General features: G+C 45.3%; 1 protein-coding gene across 9 annotated transcripts in view; it reads left to right on the top strand.

Annotated features, from left to right (window-relative positions):
• Positions 1 to 24,222, top strand: part of FGD4 (FYVE, RhoGEF and PH domain containing 4) — a 192,554-nt gene extending 168,332 nt beyond the window's left edge. For all 9 annotated transcript variants that reach the window (XM_053257281.1, XM_053257283.1, XM_053257282.1 and 6 more), the window contains 6 exons: positions 4,458 to 4,488; positions 4,780 to 4,875; positions 10,532 to 10,657; positions 16,135 to 16,275; positions 17,436 to 17,576; positions 23,738 to 24,222. In XM_053257281.1, the coding sequence (XP_053113256.1) occupies positions 4,458 to 4,488; positions 4,780 to 4,875; positions 10,532 to 10,657; positions 16,135 to 16,275; positions 17,436 to 17,576; positions 23,738 to 24,001 (799 nt within the window). In that variant the 3' untranslated portion in view covers positions 24,002 to 24,222. The remainder of the gene's footprint in view (positions 1 to 4,457; positions 4,489 to 4,779; positions 4,876 to 10,531; positions 10,658 to 16,134; positions 16,276 to 17,435; positions 17,577 to 23,737) is intronic.
• Positions 24,223 to 25,757: the final 1,535 nt, after the last annotated feature.

Below are 25,757 nucleotides of genomic sequence, written 5' to 3'. Positions count from 1 at the left end.
ACGAGTGGGAAATCAACCCGATGTATCTCGACAGGGTGTTCGAGATCTGGGGGGTCCCATCGATAGACTTATTTGCCACGGTTGCCAACAAAAAGTGTGTCAATTATTGTTCGCGTGTGGGCATAGGCCAAGGATCCCTGGGGGATGCTTTTCAACGGGCCTGGAAGACGGGACTGTTATATCTTTCCCCCCCGCTGCCGTTAATGGGCCGTGTGGTTGCGCAGATATTGCGGGACCAAACGAAATGCATACTTCTGGCTCCATGGTGGCCACGCCAGCCGTGGTTTGCCACACTTCTGGGAATGTCTCATTCAGTGTTCCACAAGTTCCCCAAGGCTCCAAACCTGTTACAAAGAGAACACGGAAAGGTGTTACACCCCGATGTGCACTCTCTCAAGCTGACCGCTTGGAGAATCAACTATTAAACAACATCTTACTAAACAGTAGGCGTGCGTCGACAAGACGCAGTTATGCCTGCAAGTGGAACCACTTCAAGAGTTATATGAGGGGGAAGAGTGTCACGCCATTGCGTGCGACCCCACGGGATGTGCTACGTTACCTGACATCGCTCAAACTGAGTGGATTGGCGAATGTCTCCATTAAGCTGCATTTGGCTGCAATCTCGTCAAAGCACAGGGGATGGGATGGGTCCACGGTTTTCTCCCACCCGGAATGTAAACGTTTCCTGAAGGGTGTTAATAACCTTTACCTGCCTGTGCGCAGCCCAATGGAGCAATGGAGTCTGTCTTTAGTACTCTCTGCCCTAACGGAGGCACCTTTTGAGCCACTGGCGACTGTTCCACTGAAGTTTCTGACCTTGAAGGTGGCATTCTTGGTAGCCATTACATCGGCTAAGAGAGTGAGCGAGATGACGGCCCTGCGGATGGATAGACCCTACACTCAATTCTATCCACACAAGGTTGTGATGCGTCTCGATCCGAGATTCCTGCCGAAGGTGGTAACAGATTTCCACTTAAATCAAGACATAGTGCTACTAACTTTTTTCAGTAGTCCGGAGACGGACTTAGAGAAGGCCCTCCACACGTTGGACGTGCGTAGATCACTCCTATACTATTTGGAGAGAACTCATGACTTTAGGAAGAGTAAAAAGCTTTTTCTCTCCTTCCGGGGGCGTAGCAAGGGCCGTCCAATCTCTCGCCAGAGACTTGCTCACTGGCTAGTGGAACTGATTTTCCTCGCCTATAAAAGCCAGAAGATAACACCGCCAAAGACGGTTCGGGCTCACTCTACTAGGGCCTACGCAACGTCTGCGGCACATCTGTCAGGCATTAAAATGGCAGATGTCTGCCTGGCGGCGACATGGTCATCGCATCTACCATTCGTAAAGCATTATGCTCTGGATCTGCGGATGGCTAGGGAGGCGAATTTTGGAAGATCAGTGTTGAAACGTGTGTTGGCATAGCTGGGGGTCATCTGCACCTGCCTCCTTATGGGGTAGCTTGCTAAACACCCAGTTCTTATGGATACAATGGATCACAATCCAGATAAACAGGTTGCTTACCTGTAACTTATGATCTGGATGTGATCCGTTGTATTCATAAGTCCCTCCCAGCCGGCCCCGCTGCAGAATGCCTGGACTAGTGGATGCTGGTGTACGGATCGTCACTTATATGGCGGTCTGCGAGAAATCTGAAGGAGAGGCGCCCCAACCGTCGATTCCAACGGAAGCTGCAAGGCACGTGCAGACGGGCGGGGCGCGAAGAGGAGCTAGCTAGTCAGCCCGGGAGGTCCCTGCGCAGGCGCAGAAACCCAGTTCTTATGAATACAACGGATCACATCCAGATCATAAGTTACAGGTAAGCAACCTGTTTTTCTTGTTAATTTAGTGGGCTGAGGGTACCTTGTCTGTATTTTGTATTAACACAGTTATCCCATGTTTTTAGTCAGCATAAATGAAAGTTCAACATGGTTAATCACAGTAGCATAGCCATTTTTCTCTCCCCCAACCCGTGATGAGCATGTTCTTCAGATGTGATACATTTTAATCTTCCCCGTCCCATAAATAGTGCATTAGCTCTGATGTAAAGCTTTGCTTGCCCAAAGGATTTCCTTTACCAGAAGAACTTGCTGTTGTTTTCTTTGTGTTTACCACTTAAGTGCACATTAATGGTTGTGGTTAGTAAGGTTCATTTCAGTATATAGAAGGCTGCTTCCTGTTGCTTTCCTAAACAATTACTCCGCCTCTGTTGAGGAATTGGACTTAATCTGATCAATGTCCTCAAATATTAACTATTCAGTTCCTAATATCTGCATAGGCCTTGTGGGTCTCAAAAGGTATTGCACTACTGTGCTCCATCTGTCATTGGCACCAACGTGGATGGCAATTGTTTTTCCAGCTAGTTGCATTTTACACACTTAAACAATATCATTAAAGAGAAATAGTTAAGGCTACTACATGGGTTCTATTCATAAGCAGGTCTCTTGGACCACTAGAAGTGGTACATAGGCTAGCCCACTTCCCTCACCATGCTTAGAAAGTACTGGCAGTCGGTATTCCTAACCCTGAAAATGGAAACTGCTACTGCAGTAATTCCCAAACTGTGTTGGGCACATTTGTGTGCGAAAAAAGAACTACAGGAGGCCCTCGTATTATGCAGGAGTTAGGATCCCGGCTACTACCACGAATGGCAAAACTCTGGCTGGGCGGCTGAGCGGTGGACACCCTTGAGCCTATGGGAATCTGGGGGTTAGATTTCCTTGGAAAATTTCTAAGTCCACAAAACCCACCCAAAATCAAAAAGTGGGGGGGGAACAGAAATAAGTGAGGAATACAGCCCTGTGCCTTGGCTGCTTCAGCTCCCCAATTAATTGTCCCCTTTGCTAAGCAGGGTCTGCCCTGGTTTGCATTTACATGGGAGAATGAATGTGAGATCTTTGGAGGATGAGGCTGCTCTAGGATGAGTACTACATGCTTGCATGCACAAAGTTCCAATTCCCTCCCTGGCATCTCCAAGGTAGGGCTGAGAGAGATTCTTGCCTGCAGCCTTGGAGGAGCTTCTGCCAGTCTGTTTAGACAATACAGTACTGAGTTAGATGGACCAATGATCTGACTCAGTATTGTATAGTATAAAGCACAGTGCAATACTGTATTGTCCAATACAATACTGTTTTGTTCAGTATAGTACTGTACAAAGCACACACACCCCCGAGAAACAATCCCAAAGATGACCTGGACTTTACCTTGAGCAGCAGCTTTAAAGGACATACCAAAGCAGAAGAAACTCCAAACTCCTCCAAAAAGACACTGCAAAGCACTCCAAAGTTCTCCAAGACACACACTCCAACAGCCACCATCAACTCCTCAACAGCCCACAAATTCCTCCCTCGAACCATGCTTATATAAGGCACATGCTAAAAGCAAAACAAAACAAAAGATCCCGCCCACAAAATCCACGAATAGCTGAAACCCAGTACCGTGGATAACAAGACCATGGTTTGTCAACCATGAATAAGCGAAACTGCATAAAACAAACCTGTGTAAAACAAGGACCACCTGTACTGGCGCTTTAGCCATTGTGACTGGGGATGATGGGAGCTGCAGACCAGCAACATCTGTTGTGCTAGTACATCATGAGAAATGAATTTATATCACCAGGAAGAAAGCCGATAAGCCAAAATCTCCCTTCCAGGGAGGCCGGTTGGGGAGAAATTGCCACGCTGACCATATTTTGTGTTCAAATAAGATCCTACTGATCAAAACCACTGGACTCCCCCCACCCCATTACAATGCTTTAAAAAGGCAATTAATATTGCACACAGCCTCAGATAATGTTGGCAAACCTACCCTATCCAAGGTGCAAGTTTATATGGTTGGATTTTAAATAAATGATTCAGTTTATTTGGCAGTAAAACTGTGTGCATGCACTGGCCCATGTGTGACATCTCAGTAATAGTTATACTTTGCGTGCCTTTAACTGAAAAGGGAAGATGGAATATGTATGTGTGTGTGTAAGTAAAATGATCTCTCAGTGCAGAAGAGCAGGCAGTTAAAAACTGGAAGGAATTTTTGTGTGTGTGTGTGTGTGTGTGTGTGTGTGTGTGTGTGTGTGTGTGTGTGCGTGCATGTATACCACCATAGAAACCATTCCAGTTGTAATTATTTTGACGTTTCCTTATCACGATGTACCTTGTGGAGGTCAAAGGGAAGCCTAGTAATGGAAATGTTATCATATTTCAGAATTCATTTGAGACCATCTTTCAGTGTGAACTTAAGCCTCTGAACTTAAAACTCATCAGCTTTTGAATACAGGATCCCTATTTTTCTTTTAACTGGACGGTTTCATTATCCTTCCAAGAGCCTTCTCTCTTTAGAGGAGAGAATGTTAGAGCCATTTTAAAATTCTGGGTGTCTAGAATAAATTGAAACTTAAATGACTGTAGCTAATTATTGTTTCCTGATATTGCTTCTAACTGTTATCTCCAACTGTGTATTCTAGCTCTGAACAAGATAAAGAAGAGTGGATAAAGGTAAATGTGCCTGCCTTCTCAAAGCTTATACCACAATAAATGTGTTAATCTTTAAGATGCCACTAGGTTCTTTGTATTTGCAACTTACATGACTACCTCTCTAGAATTAGTCTTTTTATTTGTGATTCCTTTAAAATGATTAAACTTCTAGAGCGTGTTGCTTTCAAACTTAAACATATATTGCTGTGATTAGGCATGCTGCCATCTAACAGCAGCCTCTTTTATTTGTCATTAAGTCATTTAGGTTTTGGTTCTACTGAATCTTTAGAGCCCTTGTGCATTTCATTACAGGCTCTGCAGAGTACCATAGATGCTTTTCAGCAAAGAAATGAAACATTCAGAAATGCTATTGCAAAAGAATACGACGACATGCCAGTTGAAGTTTCTGTAAGTTAAATCTTCCTCTTCTAAGCTTCTTAGTGCTGGTTCACACAATACGTTTGCATTCTCACAACCATTCAGATCAGCCTGAGGTTTCCCCTTGAACTTACTTATGTGAGCAAATGATCTGGATCATGATCTGTTGTGATCCATAAGGATGGGTACGGGGACTGCTCAGGATCCTCATGGTGGAATGCCGCAGCTCCTCGAGGCTTCTGTGCCCCATCTCCACATCTCCAGCATGGTGCTATCTAAGGCGGGTCAGACACTATGTTCCTTATTTCTTTTCCAACTGCCATTGCGAACAGACCTTGTGCTGTTGCTCCTCATTCGGATTAGTTCCTCTTTTGAGAGTTCACAATCTTTTTTTAAAAAACGATTTTTTCTGTTATTAACTGCGGAAGTGCTTGACTACGACGACGGCGCTACTGACGATGGAATGCACTGACTATGGAAACAAGTCATGCTTCGATATCGACCACCAGCACCAACCTTCAATATTGAAGATGGAGAAGATGCTAGAGAAACTGGTTTGGACCCTACTACAGCCCGAACTCTGCTCTCCATCCTGGACTCGTGTGCAAGCATGCCTTTGACAACAACTTTTAAGGGTTTTCTGTAACAGAATGCGGATTGCCCACAGGAAGACCTGACAGCTCCTGCTTCTGCTACAGACTAACCCACTGCAACTCAGCCTCCAGTAGTCTATGCACTATCTACTGCCCACCTAGCAAGTACTTCGTCGTGACATTCATGCGGTTTCTCTCACCATTCTGTGGCTGCTGCTACCTTGGCTTCCACTGGCATGGGGATATCATATCCAGGATTCCCCTATGATTTTCAGGACAACAGAACATAGAAACTAGCCCAACCTAATCATATTACCTGCTAACCTCATCTCTTGCACAGGTTCAGCCAGTCTACACTCTGGATGGTGGTGACACCTCCATTTCTCAGCAGAGACCTGTTCTAATAAGCAAGTCAATGGCAACTCATACTCCACCGCCTTCACGCTTGGTGGTATCCTCTACCACTCAGATGGTGGTCCATGACCGTAAACCAACAAGGTCCACTGCAGAGACACAAACTCAATCAGAAAAGCAGAGTCTGACAACAACTTCGACTGAGACACAGTCGCTAATCACTATGTTACCTGCATGGTCTTCCTCTGAACACCATGGCTCATCGGATTTTGAGTCTGATGCTGATAAGCCAGGCAGCTTAGCTGACCCACTTGTTGACGTGCCACCTGTCACACATGTCTCTCCTACAGAAAAGATGAAAGCTTATCATTTACAAATAAAAGAGATGGCTGATGCTTTGGGACTGGACTTAAAATCTCAGATGGCAATCATTGATGATCCTGTCTATAAATTCATTGTGAAATCACAATCCACACAACCGGTGGCTTTACCAATACTTCCCATGATCTCCAGGGCAGCACAATGCTTATGTACAGTCATACACACTTCCATTCCTACCTCTAAGATATTAGAGAGTTTGTATCATGGCCAAGAATCAGAGAATACTTACCGTCTGAAGCACCCGGCTCCAAATTCGTTAGTCATCGATTGCACAACATCCACAAAGTTGGGAAGACATCACACCACACCTAGTGATAAGGAAGGAAGAAAATTAGACCTTATGGGCAGGAAATATACTCCATGGCCTACCTGTACGTCAAGACAGGAAGCTACATGGCCAAATATAATCACTGCCAATGGGAAGACGTTCAACAGGATTTGGACAGGTTATTGCCAGAAGATTTTAAAAAGCGATTCAAACAGACCATGACTAGATTTTTAGCACTCACACGCCAGCAACTCAGCATGGCGAAGCATCTAGCTGAAACTGAGTCTAGAACTATGACGACCGCTGTGTCGATAAGATGACATGCCTGGCTTCGCTCTTCCTTGTTATAGAATAATATGAAGGAGAAGATTGAAGGTCTGCTGTTCAATGGAAAAGGCCTCTTCAGTGAGGAAACAGACTTCACCATGGAGAAATTTAAAAAGTAGAAATTTACGACAAAGATCTTTACAGGCTCTTCTTCGTCTATCTACACTTCAAGATATAAGATGTATTCTAAACAGAGGTCAGTGTTTAGACAGCAAGACAGGAGGGACCTCATGAAACAATATCACCCTTACAACAAACATCCCTGCCAGAACAAGAATAAAAACAACCAAGGACAGCGTACCAAGTAAGCAGAGCCTTAGAAGCATCTAACCATTGCAGTTACATCTCTTGACTCAATCTCCCTCACCACCTCCTCTATCAGAGGCAATTCCATCATGGCGTGCAACCAGCTCTACAAGATTTGCGACCCCATAAATAATGCCAGCGACCAACTCCATCAAGCTGGCACGCCATGCCCTTGCATGGTACCATATTACATTGGACTGCTGGGTCCTCAGAATAGTTTCCATGGCGTACACGATAGAGTTCAAGAAGATTCCAAGGTTTGCCTGGTACAGTTCACTCACCAACCCCTTCGTTGAGGGAAGAGGTGAAGTTGCTGCTAGCAAAGGGTGCAGTTGCCCCTGTACAGAGGCCACATAGACAGGAGGATTTTTACTCCTGGTATTTTCAGATACCAAAGATGGGAGGCAGAATCCGACCAATTCTGGATCTTCACCGCTTAAACAAATGTGAAAAAGTTCCAAATGATAGCATTGCAGGAGATCTTACCTCTTCTATATCAAGAAAACTGGCTTGCAACACTGGATCTAAGGGATGTCTATTTTCACACTGACATTAAGAAGGCACACAGAAAATATCTAAGATTAACCGTGGGAAAACAAGTATACCAATTCAAGGTATTACCCTTCGGCCTTTCCACCATCCCAGGGTATTTACCAAATGCATGGCAGCGGCGGCGGCTCACCTGAGAACGCAAGGCATTGCAGTCTACTCGTTTTTGGACAACTGTCTCATAACATCAAAAGACCAAAACAAGTTACGTTCTCAGATATATGTGTTAGATCTCCTCCAAGACTTGAGAATCCAGGTCAATTGGGAAAAGTCTCACCTAGAGCCTGTACGTGTTATAAGCTACATTGGTGCTATTCTAAACACGGAAACAAAATGGGCATACTTACCCCAGGGACACTATGACTGCATCAGGGAGATGGTCCAGAGTTTCCAACAACATCCGACTCAACCTGTTCAGCTCATACAAAGACTACTAGGCCACATGGCATCCTGCAATACAATAGTGTGTTATACATGGTTAAAAATGTGGAAACTTCAACTTTGGTTTCTTTCAGTTTTCCTCCTGAATGTAGACTCAAACTGCCAAGAAACAGGCACCACAGGTTACCACAAGAAACAGATCTTCTAATACAAAACAACGACCATATATTACATCCAGAAGTGTTCAAGGTAAGCCTGACAGCATGGCGAATAGGCTTCTAACAAAGATATTGCTTAACCAAAGAAAGCCTTCCATGAGTCGTAATTACTTGGGCGGAAATGGCTGCATTTCAAAAACTATGTGGAACTCAGAGGTTTTAACCCCAAACAGGCTACAATCAAAGAGGTTCTTCTCTACTTGACGTCCTTAAAATCTCAGGGTTTGGCGAATGTGTCACTGAAAGTCCATCTAGCAGCGCTCTCATCAAAACATCCTGTCTGGGAAGACACAACGTTCTTCTCGCATCCTGATAGCAGAGCTTTTCTAAAAGGCTTCATGAACTTATACCCACCTATTCAAACTCCGGTGGAACAATGGAGCATATCATTGGTTCTCTTGGCCTTGACTCAAAGCCCTTTCAAACTACTAAGCACTGCTTCTGTCAAATTAGTAACATTGTAGACAGCCTTCCTTATAGCCACAACAGCTGAATGAGTTGGTGCATTAACAGCTTTGCGTATAGACTCACCAGAATTTATCCTGACAAAGTGCTGATGCATATGGATCCCGACTTCCTTCCCAAGGTAGTATCAGATTTTCAGCTAAACCAAGATAGCGTCTTTCCAACATTCTTCACGGTTCCTTCCACGCCTTTGGAGTGAGCTACGCACTCCCTAGATGTGCAATGAGCCTTGCTATACTACCTAAATCATATAAAAGGTTTCAGGACTACCAAATGCCTTTTTGCCACTTACAAAGGCCCGGCTAAGGGTTCCTGCGTTTCTAGACAACGAATGTCTCACCTGTTAGTGGAACTAATTATACCTACTTATAGATCACAGAACGTAGATCCTCCAAAAGCTATCAAGGTGCACTCCACTCGTGTCTATGCTTCATCCACTGCGCACTTATCTGATATAACTTTTAAGGACATTTAAGGACATGTAAAGCAGCATTGTGGTCCACAGAGTTCCCATTCATCAAGCACTATGCCATAGACTTACACTCTGTGGCTGAGGCTAGCTTCGGGAGAAGTATGTTAAGGCGGGTGTTACAATGACTACTACTGCATTCGCCTCCAAAGTGAGCTAGCTAAACACTCATTCTTATGGATCTCAACGGATCACGATACAGATAAATAGGTTGCTCACCTGTAACTTATTATCTGGTAGTGATCCATTGACATCCATAAGACCCTCCCAACCACCACACTGCAGTAGTGTCCTGCTATGAGCGTAAAGAGTGTGCATGCAGTAAGATTCTAAAAGTGAACTTGCCAACGAAGAATGATCATCCTCAGTGGCAGTCATCCAAGAACTGAGGAACATGGCGTCTGGCCCACCTTAACTAGCACTACGCTGGAGGTCTGGAGGCGGGGCGCAGATGCCTCGAGGAGATGCGGCATTCCACTGCGAGGATCTTGCACAGGCGCAGTACCCAGTGCCCATTCTTATGGATGTCAACAGATCACTACCCAATCATAAGTTACAGGTGAGCAACTTGTTTTAATGTGTGTGCCAGGAGATTATAGATAAGGGAGAGATCCAGTGAGACCGATGTGTGCATGTAAAGTGCTTCTCCCTCTTCCTCCAAACGCACATACACACACTGGTGGCCTTTTCCCTTCTGATAGTAGCCCCATAGGTCTCTGGGTGTATTGTGTGCTGTTCTGGGTGGGGTGGGAGGAGCTACTACCAGGAGAGCTGGTCTTGTGGCAGCAGCAGGCATGAATTGTCCCCTTTGGTAAGCAGGGTCTCCCATGGTTTGCATTTGGATGGGATGATTACATGTGAGCACTGTAAGATATTCCCCTTAGGAAATGGAGCCATAGCTCAGTGGAAGAGCATCTTCAGTCAGAAGATCCCAGGTTCAGTTCCTGCCATCTCCAGATAGGACTGGGAGAAATTCCTGCCTGAAGCCTTGGAGAGCTGCTGGCAGTCAGTGTACTGAGCTGGATGGACCAATGATCTGACTCAGTAGAAGGCAGCTTCCTATGTTACTATGTGATACTTCATGTCGAGAAAACCGTGAATGCCACTTTGGATCCTAGTCATGACCAGCAGTTTCCAGTGAAAGTAGTGCTGTGCAACTGCCTAGAAACTGTATTAAATCATTGTGCGGCAGCCCCTAATGCCAGTGCTCCACTATGTTGAATATCTGCCCATGTTGTTAGCATAAGTTTAGTTGGGCAGTAGGTTTCAGAATAACTTGTGGGCTATTACTCTTTTTGTAAAATAAAGAAATTATTATTTTCTGTACTTGCAATACTCTGAAATTTGGTCCTCTCCTCTTCCCTCCCACCCTCAGCATGCTGAACTTGGAAAGAGAGCTCCAAGATGGATTCGAGATAATGAAGTGACCATGTGCATGAAGTGCAAGGAGCCGTTCAATGCACTGACAAGGAGGAGGCATCATTGCCGTGCTTGTGGGCATGTAAGCACAAAATTACAGTACATCTTTTTACTTGGTTAACAGATATGGAAGAAGGCAAAAACTTGCTCAGAATCGCCATCTGGTGGTCGTTCATAAGTGCTTCTTGTCACAGCATACTATGAGAGGTTGGGACTTCTGCAGCAGCTCCAAGGAGAGAACCAAAACTGAGCCTTCTTGTGGACAATTCAGGGGTTCCCTATCCCCCTGTACAATTATTCCTTTACCAGTTGTGAAGCTGAACTTCACAACCCAAAAGCTTTTATTTGTATCTCCCCTACCACAGAGTTGGGAAAGCGGGTGGTGGCAAATATGAAGGAGAAGAGGGTGAAGGAACTCTGCATCCTCACGTCATTAACCAAGCCTCAAACAAATCTTAGCAAAGAGACCATTGACCCCACTGAGAATAGTCCTGAGGGTGAAGATCTTGAGGAGTTCCAATATTCTTTAAGACACAATTTCTTTCTCACGTTAGCCTCCACTGCCTTAAATAGCTCCAATCTTTGTGTAGCAAATACTCTTGCAAGTGAAACTTTCGCTACCTGTCTGTATGGTTTGCCAAGCTCTCAAAAAGAGCTCCAACAGGAAGGAGGAATTCACCTAGGCAATGGAACAGATATAGAAGTGTCCTCTTTTGGACCAAATAAACCTCAATCCCTCACTAATCAGAGAAAAGCTCGAATAGGAACCATGGGTAACTCCCAGGGGCCAACTGCCTTTCTGATCCTAGAAAGGAAAAGGAGGGTGAGTGGTTCTCCAGGAGGCAGAGTACACCAAAAGCCTCAAAACCTAACTAGTCCAAGTTTTCCTCTCTCTCTAAATTGCTCTTCAACCCAGATGGCCTGCACTCCCCCCACTGATGTGTTTTTGCCTCTAGGATTCTACCTACTATGTGGCAACCTAGCCTTATACCTATATTCCTGCTATTATTTATTTTATTAACTTATATACCGCCCAAACGTTCGTCTCTGGGCGGTTAACAATGACATAAAAACAATTAAAACAAATATAAACAGTTTAACAATTTAAAAACAGTATAAAATTAAAATTCTACAAATTTAAAAAGCTGAAAAAGCTTGGGTGAAGAGATGGGTCTTCAGATGTTTTTAAAAAATAGTCAGAGTAATAGTAATAGCTTTGGGAGCCCATGTGCCCTTGGATGCTTAACATCTCTGGCAGCCCTGCCCTCAAAGGTGTACCTGAAACAGACCCTCACTCAGCCCCACCGGGCTCAAAGGGATCTAAAGGCTGAGGAATGCATTAGTATCCTCACATTCCTCAGCCTTTAGATCCCTTTGAGCTGAAAGACATTACCACGCAGTTATCCGTGGATAACAAGAGTTGGTTGCCAGACCTCACTTGGGTCAGCAAACTTGTAGTTACTATTATAATGATTGTGTCCCTTGTATTAGGGGGCTGCTGTTGTTTTTAATGTTGTTGTAATCTGATGACTATGTTACGCACACAGGTAGATTGCTCATATGACCACTCCTAGCATGGTCACATTCCCCCCACCCTGCCAGGACATAGAAGAAGTTGAACGCAGGCTGAGCGACAAATATCGGGAAGGCGAGCCCTTAAAACACCTTGTCTGAAGGGCTCGAAGGGGGGATTGTTGTGGGAAAATATTTGAAAATGTGCTTAAGCAGCTAAAAGACTTCGTTTGAATAAGTAGCAAGTTAGTCGAGATAGATGGCGCTTTTTGTATCAGGTACATTCTGTTCCTTGCCTTGAAGGTGCTTGATTATGACTGTGTGAATGAGAGAAGTCATACTTGAAACCATCTAGGACAGGGTTTCTTAACCTTGGGCCCCCAGATGTTGATGGCCACCATGATCCCCAGCCACCATGTCCATTGTGGCTGGGAATGATGAGAGTTGTAGTCCATCAACATCTGGGGGCCCAAGGTTAAGAAACCCTGATCTAGGACCTTTTGAGTTAAAAGGGGATGCATTGGCCTGTATGAAATGCGCAAGTGTGGAATGCACTTTTATCTCAATATAAAAGAGACATAGAACCTGCTAGAAGGCGCGGCCGCCACCAGTGAGCTTTGATTGCTAGCAAAGACTTTAATAAAGCTCTGTTTGGAAATGTGATACTGGTGCCTGGTGTAAATAACCCAACCAAGTGACGGACTTAGGGAAAATCCCTGACTTACAACAGTTTCAGTCCTTAGAAATAAAAAGCCTTCTGCTAAGTTTGAGATTGATTTTGGTTGCTAGTTAAGTTGAAGGGAATGTTTTTTTCCTTTGTACATTATTTAACAAGTATATCAGTTTATGTGTTTAGAATTGTAGCAGACTATGCTCTAGAGTAGGGCTGTACAATTTCAGTCCTTCAGTTCTTGCAGGACTACAGCTCCCATCACCCGCAGCCACAGTAGTCAATAGGGATGATGGGAGTTGTGGTCCATGAACAGCTGGAGGGCTGAAGTTGTGTAGTCTTACTCTAGCAGGGCTGCACAACTTCAGCCCTCCTGCAGATGTTGGCCTACAACTCCCCTATTCCCTGGCTATCGGCTACTGTGACTGGGCACAATGGGAGCTGTGGTCCAGAAGCAGCTGGGTGGGCCGAAGTTGTGCAGCCCTGCTCTAGAGGACTGAGGGTGGGTCATGCCAGATTGGTTAATGGTATGTTTGCTTGTATTGTTTGGTTGCCTTAGGAACAAAGGAAACGGCCATAAACTGAGTCAGACCATTGGTCTGTCTAGCTCAGTATTGTCTTCACAGACTGGCAGCGGCTTCTCCAAGGTTGCAGGCAGGAATCTCTCTCAGCCCTATCTTGGAGAAGCCAGGGAGGGAACTTGGAACCTTCTGCTCTTCCCAGAGCGGCTCCATCCCCTGAGGGGAATATCTTGCAGTGCTCACACTTCTAGTCTCCCATTCAGATGCAACCAGGGCAGACCCCGCTTAGCTATGGGGACAAGTCATGCTTGCTACCACAAGACCAGCTCTCCTCTCCCTGCCTTTCCCTACATCATGTCATATGGGCTTCTTCTTTGAATAATATGTGCTAGAAACACCTTGGTGTTTATATATGGTGCAGTTTGTCTAATCCTGTTGTAGTTTTTAGGACTGTGGAAAGCTTCAGTGGCTGATTCAGTTCAGAAGTGACTCGGCCCAGTTGAAGCTTGGATTCATATTTGAACTAGCGTTGGCACCTTCTCTTGCCACCTCACCCTCTTCTGACTCCTGGGCATTTTCCGGACTATGGAATTTGCAACAGTTAAAGGGTTGCAAAGAGCAACGGGATGTGGTAGTGGTTTGAAACTGTGAGTGCAGCAGTTCTTGGGCGATTTTCTATGCATCATGACAGGGCTTTTGCTGTCCGTATTGCCCACCACTGCCATGTATTTTCCAGGCAGGGGGTGACCATATTCCACCTGGATCACATTCACTGGCTCCTCCTCCTCCTCCTCCTCTTCCTCGATTTTGGGCCAGTGGGGGTGTGGGGGGTTGCTGATGTGGCAAACTACTTTAAAAAAAATTCTCAGTCTACTTGCACTAAGGTGCCAGCAGGGGCAGGTGCAGCAACTTTCTCCTTTGCGCAAGCAGAAGCACTGAACATGGGTATGAGACAACTATGAGGCATATACTCTGGGCTACCTTAGAGAGCACCGCCTTCTATATGATCCCCATCCAGGGGCGTAGCAAGGTTGGAGTGGGCCCAGAGACAAGATTTTAAAATGGGGGCCCCCTCACTGAAGCTCAGCTAATGAAGTAAAGAAATCTTGAATTATTTTTTTAAAGGTTTTGTAAATTGTGGATGATGCAAGTGATTTAATAGTACTAGAGAAAGACATGCTGTTCTGGTAGCTCCAGGTCTTAGCACTCCCATCAATTTTGGAAGATGAATACAACTGAAGGAAGCCCGGGCAGGTGCGTGGCTGAGGGAGTCAGTCATGTGACTTGCCTCTGGGGGTCCCCCAAGGCAGTGGGCCCCCAGACAACTGTCTCCCCTTGCCCTATTATAGTTACTCCCCTGTCCCCATTGCATATTGACATCGTCTGGAGAGGTACGTCTCCAGTTACCACCAGTACATCTGGTGGCGACTCGGAGCTGAGCCTTCTCTGTAGCTGCTCCTGACCTATGGAATGCACTCCTGACAGATATCTGTAATTTAGGCTCGTTGTTGGCCTTTAAGAGAGCTTTAAACACTTATTTGTTTGGCCTGGCCTTCCAAGGTTTTTGAATTGTTTTTAAGTATTTTAATTGGTTTTAAATGGCTCCATATTGTTTTAAAATTGTTTTAAGCAGTGTGTTTTTAAAATGTGTGTTAAATGTTTTTTAAGTTTGTTGTGCACTGTCCAGAACTGTTGGATGGGGCGGTCTAGAAACAACAACAAAAATATTTACATACCGCTTTTCAACAAAAGTTTCCAAAGCCGTTTACAGAAAGAAATAATAAATAAATAATAAATGAATAAAATGGATTCCTGTCCCCAAAGGGCTCACAATCTAAAAGAAACATAAGACAGACACCAGCAACAGTCACTGGAAGTACTGTGCTGGGGGTGGATAGGGCCAGTTACCCTCCCCCTGCTCAGTAAAGAGAATCACCACATTAAAAAAAGTGCCTCTTTGCCCAGTTAGCAGGGGTTAGCAGTTAGCAGAAATGCAATCAATCAATTAATCAATGGGATCAAAAGTGGAAATGAAACGGAGAGGAAATATATATTTTTTTTAAAAAGAAAAAGAATTGACTTTACATATCAAATTTCAGAGACAAATAAGACCGAAACCTAGGGCCAAAAGCAGAAATGAAAAATTGAGAGTTGAGATATATGTGTGTGTGTGTGTGTGTGTGTGTGTATATGGCTTCATCGATCTGCCGAATGAGCCAGTAAAAAAAAAGGCTTATAAAAAATGTGAGCAAATGCGATTGAAGTCCAAAGCCAGTGAGTATTGAGTTGCACCCTTGTGGCTTGCACCCTCACACCCTTGTGCAAGAGCTCATATGGGCGGGGAAAAATTATGTTACATGAGTGGCAACATTATTTCAGGGATGGGCGGAAAGGGGCTTTAAAATCAGCAAATCATTGCACTGCAAGTGAGCCGTCCACACCTGACTGTAGTGCAACGCATGAAAAAGGGGGCAAGCCGCCTACAACGGGAAAATACAGCTATTTTTCAGCAACACATTTACAACATTGTAGGGCTACAGCGCATCAATACAATCCAAAACAAGGCATGGGAAATATGATTGGCACCCTGCTGACAGCGCAACGACAGCAATGTCATTACACAGGCAATACGGAGGGGCACTTAGTCGACACGTTGCGAAACTGTTGCAGTGCATAGTCCAGAAAATGCCCTGTAGGTGTTTACTGGCACAGGTAGCTGCCAGGTTGGCTCTACTTGTATTTTTCTGGCAAGGTTGCAGAGATTTTTGTAGCTTTATAATATAAAAGAGCTGTAGGGGGCAGGGGGATGGAGTGTAATAGTTCTAAAATAATTCATTTCTATTTCTTCCTCTTAAGGTGGTTTGCTGGAAGTGTTCAGATTACAAAGCTCACCTTGAGTATGATGGCGGCAAACTGAACAAAGTTTGTAAGGACTGCTACCACATTATAACAGGGTGCACAGACAGCGAAGAAAAGAAAAAGAGAGGAATCTTGGAGGTATGGCATCTTAAATAATAGTTTTAATGTGTTCTGTGCATAATGCTTTGCACTGCTATATGTCTCTTGGACAATTTATATTTGTTGGATGCTTTCATTGTACTTACCTTGAAATGCAACTCCCATCATCCCTGGCTATTAACAAACAGCAAAACAGTGATTCAGTAACCAAGGTGCAGATTTCTTTCATAAGAGCAATGCATGGGTTACCTGACATTTGCTGCTCTTTGGCTCTTGCCAAAATGACCATTTCTGAGCAAGTACCTACTATCTATGCCAGGGGTTCTCAAACTTGGGTCCTTGAGTGTTGCTGGAGCTTGGGGAGGTTCACAGATTAGGTTCTCATGGGGAGGTTCACAGATTAGAGATGTCGTCCTTTCCCTGTCAAAGGAGAAAGTTCACTGCTATAAGACAAGAGCAACACTGGTTGATGTCCACTAGCAGCCAATACTCTGAAATTATATTTGGAGCAATTCTTAAGGCATTTTCTACGGGAGTTCAACTTATTTTGTCACAATCCAGCACAGAGTTAGAGGAACTCAAATCCCATTTATTTCAGTGAGACAGAAGTGTGCCTAACTTGGCAAAGTGGGACCCCTGCTTACTTGGCAAAGAGGCACCTTTTAATGTGGCGATTCTCTTTATTTAGTGGGGGGGAGCAACTGGCCCTATCCACCCCCAGCACAGAACCTCCAGTGACTGTTGCTGGTGTCTATCTTATGTTTCTTTTTAGATTGTGAGCCCTTTGGGGACAGGGATCCATCTGATTTCTTTATTATTTCTCTGTGTAAACCACCCTGAGCCATTTTTGGAAGGGTAGTATAGAAATCAAATGAATGAATGAATAACTGTGCATTGAATTGTGTCTCTTTGGGTTCATTTCCTATCGTATCATTAATCTCAGTGAATGTATAGACTTTTAAAAAAAAAAATTATTTCAGCAGTGCAAGCTATTTACATAACTGACACAATGGCTGACTTCTAGATTTCAAAGGGAAGGAGAGACTGGAGATAACCACTTCTCCCTTGCAGCACCAACACAGCATTAGTCTGAATGTCAGCCAGTACAAGGAAGTTACAGAAATAAACTTTTTCAAACTAATATAGCTGTATTGACACATTAGTATTCTCAGATAATTTTTTTCCTTTTATCCTTACAGATTGAATCAGCAGATATATCTGGGAACAGTGTGATATGTAGTTTTCTTCAATACATGGAAAAATCTAAGACTTGGCAAAAGGCTTGGTGTGTGATTCCCAAACAGGAAGCCCTTGTGTTATACATGTACGGTGCTCCTCAGGTACGTAGAGACGGTATGTGCAGAGGGTATGCTTGCATGCAGAAGGTTCCAAGTCCTCCCCCCACCCCCCGGCATCTCCAAGATAGGGCTGAGAGAGACTCCTGCCTGTGCAGCCTTGGAGAAGCCGCTGCCAGTCTGTGAAGACAATACTGAGCTAGATGGACCTATGGTCTGACTCAGTATCTGGATAGTGGTCCTGGACAGTCATAATAGTGGGGTTCTGTGCCTGCGCAGACCAGCTTCGGTAAGAATTCTATAGCTCCTTGAGACGCCCGCAACCGCCTACTGCATGTGACTAGCACCATCTAGCGGCGGTTGGGCGTCCTCATATTCAGTTTATTTCTGACCACTGTTGGGATCAGACTTGGGAAATGCTTGCGCCTCAGTTAATAAAACTAAACTTTAAAATACCTACGAATATCTGGCTACAACTAAAGACTGAATTGACTACTCTTCCGGATATTGTTTTCAACTTGGTGAACCGTGAACTCAAAGGAAAAACTCGTAAAGACGCGGACTGTTTGACCACTCTACTTTCGTTTTCCCTCACGGTGTGTTCTCAGTCTCGGCTACCCTCCTCTCTGACTCCGGAACGCTTGACTATTCTTTGCCAAACTCCAACGGACACCTTTGCAATGAGTGCCCCGCAGGGTAAGGAGAAAACAACTTTTAAATGGTGTTCTGAGTGCCGGGGGAAACTCCCGTCTACGGACGGCCATGACCTCTGCCTTTTTTGTCTGGGCGAGGCTCATGATGCTTCAAAGTGCCCCGTTTGCCTAACATTTAATAAGCAAACGCTCAAAAAATCATAAAGTGCGATTGAAAGTGTTCCTTATGGAGGAGGCACTGATGGCTCGGAAAGACTCGACATTGAAACCGGGTTCTGCTGCTCATTCGCAGTCCACTATCCCGGCAAAGCCAAAAACAGCCGCAGTCGGCCGTCCCTCAACATCGAAGGCATCGACGCCGAGCGCCACGGCATCGACATCGGCAAAACTGGCTGTTGCTTTTAAGAAGCCTACGGATCCTTCCGCAACAGCTAAGAGGAGTGCTGCCACGACATCAGGTAGCAGCCCGAAGGAGAAAAAGCGCAAAAATAGACACAAGGAGCGGAGGCATGCTTTGACCCGCACCCCATTGCCATCGGGGTTGCAGACTGTTCCGACACCATGGCATTGAGCGCTCTCTTTGTCCCCAGCGTCGACTCCTCGACAGTCGCCTTCGACACCATTGTCCCTACGGCATTCTGCGCCTGAAAGGGATAGGGAGAGCATCTCGACGTCCAAGGTTGGCAGCCAGTCGGCATCGAGAGCCGAGACGGCATCAACTAAGACGGAATACTCTGCTTCTGCCTCGACGCACACTAAACCGTCAACATCGACAGCGGCCGACCTTATCGAAGACCCAACACGGGTGTCGGTTATCTTGGACACCGTGCTCGATGTGGAGGCTTCCGATGCGGAGCCTATGGAGGAGGTTGTGTCTTTCGACCAGGAAACACCACCTCTCCAACATGGGGCATCTGCCCGCAGATTGACACGCTTGCTGGAGTCAGAGGAGAGCACGTGCTCCACAGGAACCTTTACTGGCTTCAGTGTCTTCGAAGGTCCTATTCCCAAGACTCCTTCTTTCTCTGCTACCACCACGCCAATAATGACACATACAGACTGGAATGATGCCTGCACCATCCCAAGGGCACAATACTCCTTGTTTACTCAGTGGCTTAATGAACGCGAGCAAAGGGCTCCAAACTTTATCTGCTCTGACTCTGCCGCTCAGATGTCACCGTATCCAACGCGTCGGGTACATCGGACTGACTCTGCGATCCAAACCTCTTCGTGCTATCCAGAACACCACTCGGTGTCACTCCAAGCGGACTTCCCAGGAGCACTATTGCGACCGCCGCCACCGGCTCATCGAGTGGCCACTCAGACTTCGGCAACACTAACTAGGCAGCCTAGACCAAGACCACTAGTATCCACAGTTCTTGGGGACTCGCCCGCGCGTTATACACCTGCGCGCCACTCGCCTAGGTGGCAGTCGCCCATCCCTGTACAACATTCTCCTAGACAATATTCACCCATTCCCATCTTGGAGGATGACGGTGATGATGGGACTGACTATTATGAGTCCGACACCACGGAACCGGACCCTGGGGATCCACACGAACCAGAACTGCCAGATCCAGGAGTTAATGTGGCTGTGGTTCCCTCTGCATCACCCAATGAGGAGATGAAGGGCTACCACCAACAGGTGGCTGAGATGGCTAAGGTCCTGGGTCTTGATTTGAAACAGAACACACTGGAGTTGGACGATCCAGTCTATAATCTGATGAAAGCTGCCACGGGTTTACATCCAGTCTTCATCCCAATGCTGCCACACATCTCACGGGCAGCAAAGTCAGAGTGGGAGGTCCTACAGACCTCTGCCCCAACCTCTAAGCATCTGGAAGCTCTTTACCGGGTCCAGGAGGAAAGTAACGAGTACCTTGTTCGCCACCCGATGCCGAACTCACTGGTGGTGGACTGTGCGACCACTGCAAAAGGGGGTAGGAGGCATACTACCCCTGCGGACAAGGAAGGAAGGAAGCTTGATGGATTAGGTCACCGCACCTATTCCACCGCATGTCTCTCCATCAAGATAGCGAACTATATTGCCTGCCAGGCCAAGTATACCCATTCGTTGTGGGAAACCTTGTTTGAACAGCGCAACACTCTGGATCCTGCAGATTTTCTAAAACTGTTTGAAACCACCTTTGCCAAGACAAAGTCTACTACTAGGCAACAGTTGACAAACACAAAGCATCTTGCTGAGTCTGAATCGCGCACGTTGACATCATCCATTATTTTGTGGAGACATGCTTGGCTGAAGGCGACCGGCCTACAACAGGACATGAAGGATCGTATTGAGACCCTCCCATTTGACGGGAAAGGCCTGTTTTCTGATAAGACAGATAAAACGATGGAGCAGTGGAAGAAGTCCATACTGACTGCTCGTTCATCTTTGACTCAGAAGGCAACCAACCCAAAGTATCAACCTTACCATCAATACCAGCGCAAACAATAGTTCTACCGTCAGACAGACCGCAGAGACTACAAGCGCCAATATCAGAGGTACAACAAACGGCCTTTCTATAATAGAAACAAGCCAAACCAACAAGGACGTAATAAGGCTGCACAGCAACCTAAACAGCAGCTTTGATCTGGGCGCCAGCCCACTAGCACATGGCAGCAACAGTTCCAACAGTTGCTCCGTGGAGAGGACATTCAACAACGTAGCAAACCACAGAGCAAGCTGGTGTTGCTCCCTTCTCAGGTTCTGAGGTCCCTGCTCTGGTGGGGCGAGAGGAGGAACTTGCTTTGTGGAATGCCTTTAAAGCTACCAGAACCCTCCGTGACAGTGACAACGGATGCCTCGATGACAGGGTGGGGTGCCCACCTGGATCAATACACGGCACAAAGTCTCTGGTCTCTTCCACAGACCCGCAGTCACATCAATTATCTAGAGCTTCTCGGAGCCTTCAAAGCACTGCAGGCCTTCCAGCCCCACATAGCAGGTCAGGTAGTCCTGCTTCAAATGGACAACACAACCGCCATTGCTTACATAAACAAGCAGGGCGGGACGGTGTCAAGGTCGCTCTGCAACCTCAGCTTGCAGATCTGGGACTGGTGTATCCCCCAGTCGATCCATATCGTCGCGATACATATCTAGGGGACCCACAATTGCCTGGCGGATTCGCTCAGCAGAGAACTGCAGACAAGTGTTGTTCTCCCCCAACACGAGTGGGAGTTGAACGCAAAAATCATACAACAACTTTTCCAGTCTTGGGGTCCAGCCCAAGTAGATCTTTTTGCGACAGAAGAGAACAAGAAATGCGACAGTTATTGCTCTCGCATGGGAACCGGCCATTTGTCGCGAGGCGACACTTTTCAGTTCCGTTGGATGGGGGAACTGTTTTACGCATTTCCACCAATACCCCTATTGACTGAGGTCGTGGCCAAGTTACTTCAGGAGGACACCCGGGCAATCCTGATTGCTCCGTGGAGGCCAAGGCAATTTTGGTACACACGTCTACTAAGACTCTGCGGGGGGAACTACAGGAGACTTCCGTAGTGGCCAGACTTACTGACTCTCAACCACGGGCAGTTCTGTCACCCAGATCTATCCATTCTGAACCTAACTGCATGGAGGATAGGTTACTGAAAAAGATTCTGTTGAATACTAGGAAACTGTTAACTAGACGTAGTTACAATGCTAAGTGGCGTAGATTCTGTGTTCATGCGGCCTCTAGGGGGTTCAGACCTAGGCAAGCTACTCTCAAGGAGGTACTTCTCTTTCTTATCTCATTAAAAAGTGCTGGCCTTGCAAACGTCTCCATTAAGGTGCATATGTCTGCTCTGTTGGCGAGACATGCAGGCTGGGACGGGACGACTTTATTCTCCCATCCAAAGTGCAAGGCGTTTTTGAAGGGTATCAACAATCTCTACCCACCAGTGAGGCCACAAGCGGAGAAGTGGAGCTTGTCACTGGTGCTGGCTATGCTCACGGAGGCTCCCTTTGAACCATTAGCAAAGGCCTCTCTGAAGCTGACAACGTTGAAGACCCTCTTTCTGATAGCCGTCACCACTGCGAAACGGGTCAGTGAACTCCGGGCTCTGCGGATTGATGAGCCCTACACTGTGTTCTATCTGGATCGGGTTGTTATGCGCTTGGATCCAGAGTTCAGATTGTCTCAGATTTTCACCTAAAGATTGTCTCAGATTTTCACCTAAACGCTAACATTGTGCTACCGGCCTTCTTCAGGGATCCTGCGACGCCTCTGGAACAGTCCACGCATTCTCTAGATGTACGAATGGCCCTTCTGTACTACCTACAAGCTACGAGGCGGATTAGGCATAAAACCAGCCTGTTTGTTTGCGAAAAGGGTAAATGGAGAGGCTTTTCTCCTAGCAGGCAGAAACTCTCTTACTGGATTGTGGAGATGATTAAGCTGGGGATGACCCCGCCATCCATGCTTCGCGCTCATTCGACGAGGGCTTATGCGGCTTCAGCGGTGCATCTGGTGGGCATACGTCTCAGCGATATCTGCGCTGCAGCCACCTGGGCATCCCACCAGACCTTTATCAGCCACTATGCTGTGGACTTCCGTAATGCAGCACAGGCAGACTTTGGACGGGCGGTCCTAAAGAGGGTGCTGCAATAGTTTGTTGCGCCCTCTTCCAACAAGGTTGCTTGTAATTCACCCACTATTATGAATGCCCAGGACCACTATCCAGATAAACAGGTTGCTTACCTGTAACAGATGATCTGGTAGTGGTCCTGGACAGTCATAAGACCCGCCCATCCGTCCCTGCTGCAACAGCAACATAAAAGAGAGAGAGAGAGAGAGAGACTGAATATGAGGACGCCCAACCGCCGCTAGATGGTGCTAGTCATGTGCAGTAGGCGGTTGCAGGTGTCTCGAGGAGCTATAGAATTCTTACCGAAGCTGGTCTGCGCAGGCGCAGAACCCTACTATTATGACTGTCCAGGACCACTATCCAGATCATCTGTTACAGGTAAGCAACCTGTTTATATGGCAGCTTCCTGTGTTACTATGTGGGAGAAAACCAGAATATCACAAATTTGTCTACTTTATTAAGGCTAACTCTGTATCATACATGGAAGGTGTAAAGGGGATGTCGTGGCTTGCATGTACAATACAGCTGTTTGTGAAGAGAGTCCCATTTCCTCCTCCTCCTCTCTACTCCAGCCACCCACATACAAGAAAGTTTTGGTTCATAGACAAACTTGAGTGTGTGGGGACTATGGCATCATTCCACTTTCCTTCTGCCCATCCTGAATGAAAATGTAAGGAAGGATGAGCTCATAATCTCCGGGTGACCAGCTTTTTGTCTCCTTTGACACCTTTCTTTCTACGTGTGGGCGGAGGGGGCCTCTGAAAAGCTTCCACCTTGCTGGGGACTCAGTAGGATGGAGCTATATCTTCCTCCATCTCCTCATTGCTCCTTCCAGGCGCTGCAATCCTGTATTTGGATTTCTTTCAGAATTTCCAATGTTAAGTTTTAAAATTTAACAAGTTCCATAATCAGCTAAAGAGCTTCTACCCACCACCAAATCCAGACTTTCCTTTTTAAAGGTTGTTGTTTCTATTTGCTTAGGATGTAAAAGCGCTGGCTACTATTCCATTGTTAGGCTACATGGTGGATGACACTCCAAGAAGCGCTGACCTCCCACACAGTTTCAAATTGACCCAGTCCAAATCTGTGCACAGCTTTGCTGCAGACAATGAGGAACTGAAGCAAAAGTGGCTGAAAGTCATTCTTTTGGCTGTCAAAGGTGAAACGCCAGGCTGCCCAGATGATTTGCAGATAAGTCTGGAGGATCATCATGAACCCCCTGCGAAACTGGAATCTGAAGTTTGACACTGTGGTCTGTTGAAATTTTTTTCCAGTCAAACTTGGGTTGACACACTACTTCCTAACATCAAGGAGCCTAACATCAAGGAGCCAGCCTTCATAACTCTACCATGTTTCTTAGCACTTTATGTCGGGGAAATGAAAAGTAAAAAATGACATTCATCTTTTTAAGGATCCTTTTTTTCTTATATTTATGTGATGTCAATAAAAATAAATGTACAGAGCCATTCTTCATTTTCTTTTTTATTAAATGAATGTGTCTATCAAAAAGCATTACCAATATTACCGTACAATTTTTCTCTTTCCAAGAAAATGGCATGATGTGAAATGAATGCTGTTGGATAAGAAATGGCTGTTTCATAATTATGTCAGTACTGGTATATCTTGGTTACCTTTTAGGACTCATAGCTGTGTATTAAAAGATATACCTCCACTTTGCCAAAATAGATGTGTAGTGGAATGTAAAGGAAGTTTTGATTATTATATTTAAATTCTAGCACTATTTACACTGACTTGTACATACATTCTATCAGTTTGCATATGAGAGAGAAGAATATCCAGAGTACTGGTGTCTAAAATTTCAAATTTATCTATTTAAAAATATCTGTGTCTCTTTTTCAATTTTATTAAACAAGTACAATATATTAAGGCAGGGGTTCTCAAGCTTGGGTCCCCAGATGTTGGACATCAGCTCCCATAATCCCCAGCCACAATGGCCTTTGTGACCACAACATCATCTGGGGAGCCAAGTTTGAGAAGCCCTGTATTAAGACATGCAAAGTATGCTATTAAAGAGTAAAATGTACTATACTTAGTTTTGATTTGATGACCTGATAATGGGTTCATGCTAGCCTATGAATTATTTAAAAATAAAGCATGCATCCTCTAGAAAAATTTAAGCAGGGGATTCTAGTTTTTTTAAGTGATTTGTTATAATTGTACCTAATGGTGTTAATATTTTTATACATTAATATTGAGCTTAAAAGAAGTAGCAGTAACTCAAATGGCATGTAATAGATGTGTGAGTTCTGGCTGTGTTTTGAAAAGCTTAGTAATTCCTCTTCTCAGTCCTGTGCCTGTTACCTTTGGAAGGTGCGGTGGTGCTACCTTTTTAAAATTACAGTAAGTGCTTCAGTGATTAACAACTTGGTCTTAAATGATCACTTATGATCATGTACTTTGCCTTCGTGGTCAGTCACTGTAACACCCATACCTTAATGTTATGACTCAGTTCAGACATCACACCAAATCATGGTTGAGGAAGATCAAATATGATTTATTGTCATGCCTGAATTGGCAAACCATGGTTTGTGACTGACCAGCAAACCATAATTTGAAACCATGATTTATGCTAACTGTAGTTAAAATAGATGTCTAAATTGATGGACCATAGTTCAAGTCATTGTTCTGCCTCTGGAGGCCACTGCACCTAGAGGCCAGAGGCTGAGCAACAAGCAAATCAAAGCCACCAGCTTGCTCCAAACTATGGTTTGCCTGTACTTTTGGAAGCTTAAATGACAATTGCGTTCTAAACTATAGTGCAAACAGTGGTTTTCAGGATGCCTAAATTGAACCCTTTGCAACCACTACAAACACATATATGTGTAGCTACAATTAATACTGCTGTATTGATATTATGTGACCCATACCCATTAAAACAGATGGCAGATCTGCCCGTGACTTTATGGTATGCATCTGCACGCTCGATCTACATAGATTATTATACACCACATTGTGTAATATAATATACATGAACTCTGAT

Source organism: Hemicordylus capensis, chromosome 5, assembly GCF_027244095.1.
Source record: "Hemicordylus capensis ecotype Gifberg chromosome 5, rHemCap1.1.pri, whole genome shotgun sequence".
Taxonomy (NCBI): Eukaryota; Metazoa; Chordata; class Lepidosauria; order Squamata; family Cordylidae; genus Hemicordylus; species Hemicordylus capensis.
Note: the sequence above shows the minus strand (reverse complement) of the source record. Positions and strands in the feature narration are given on the sequence as shown.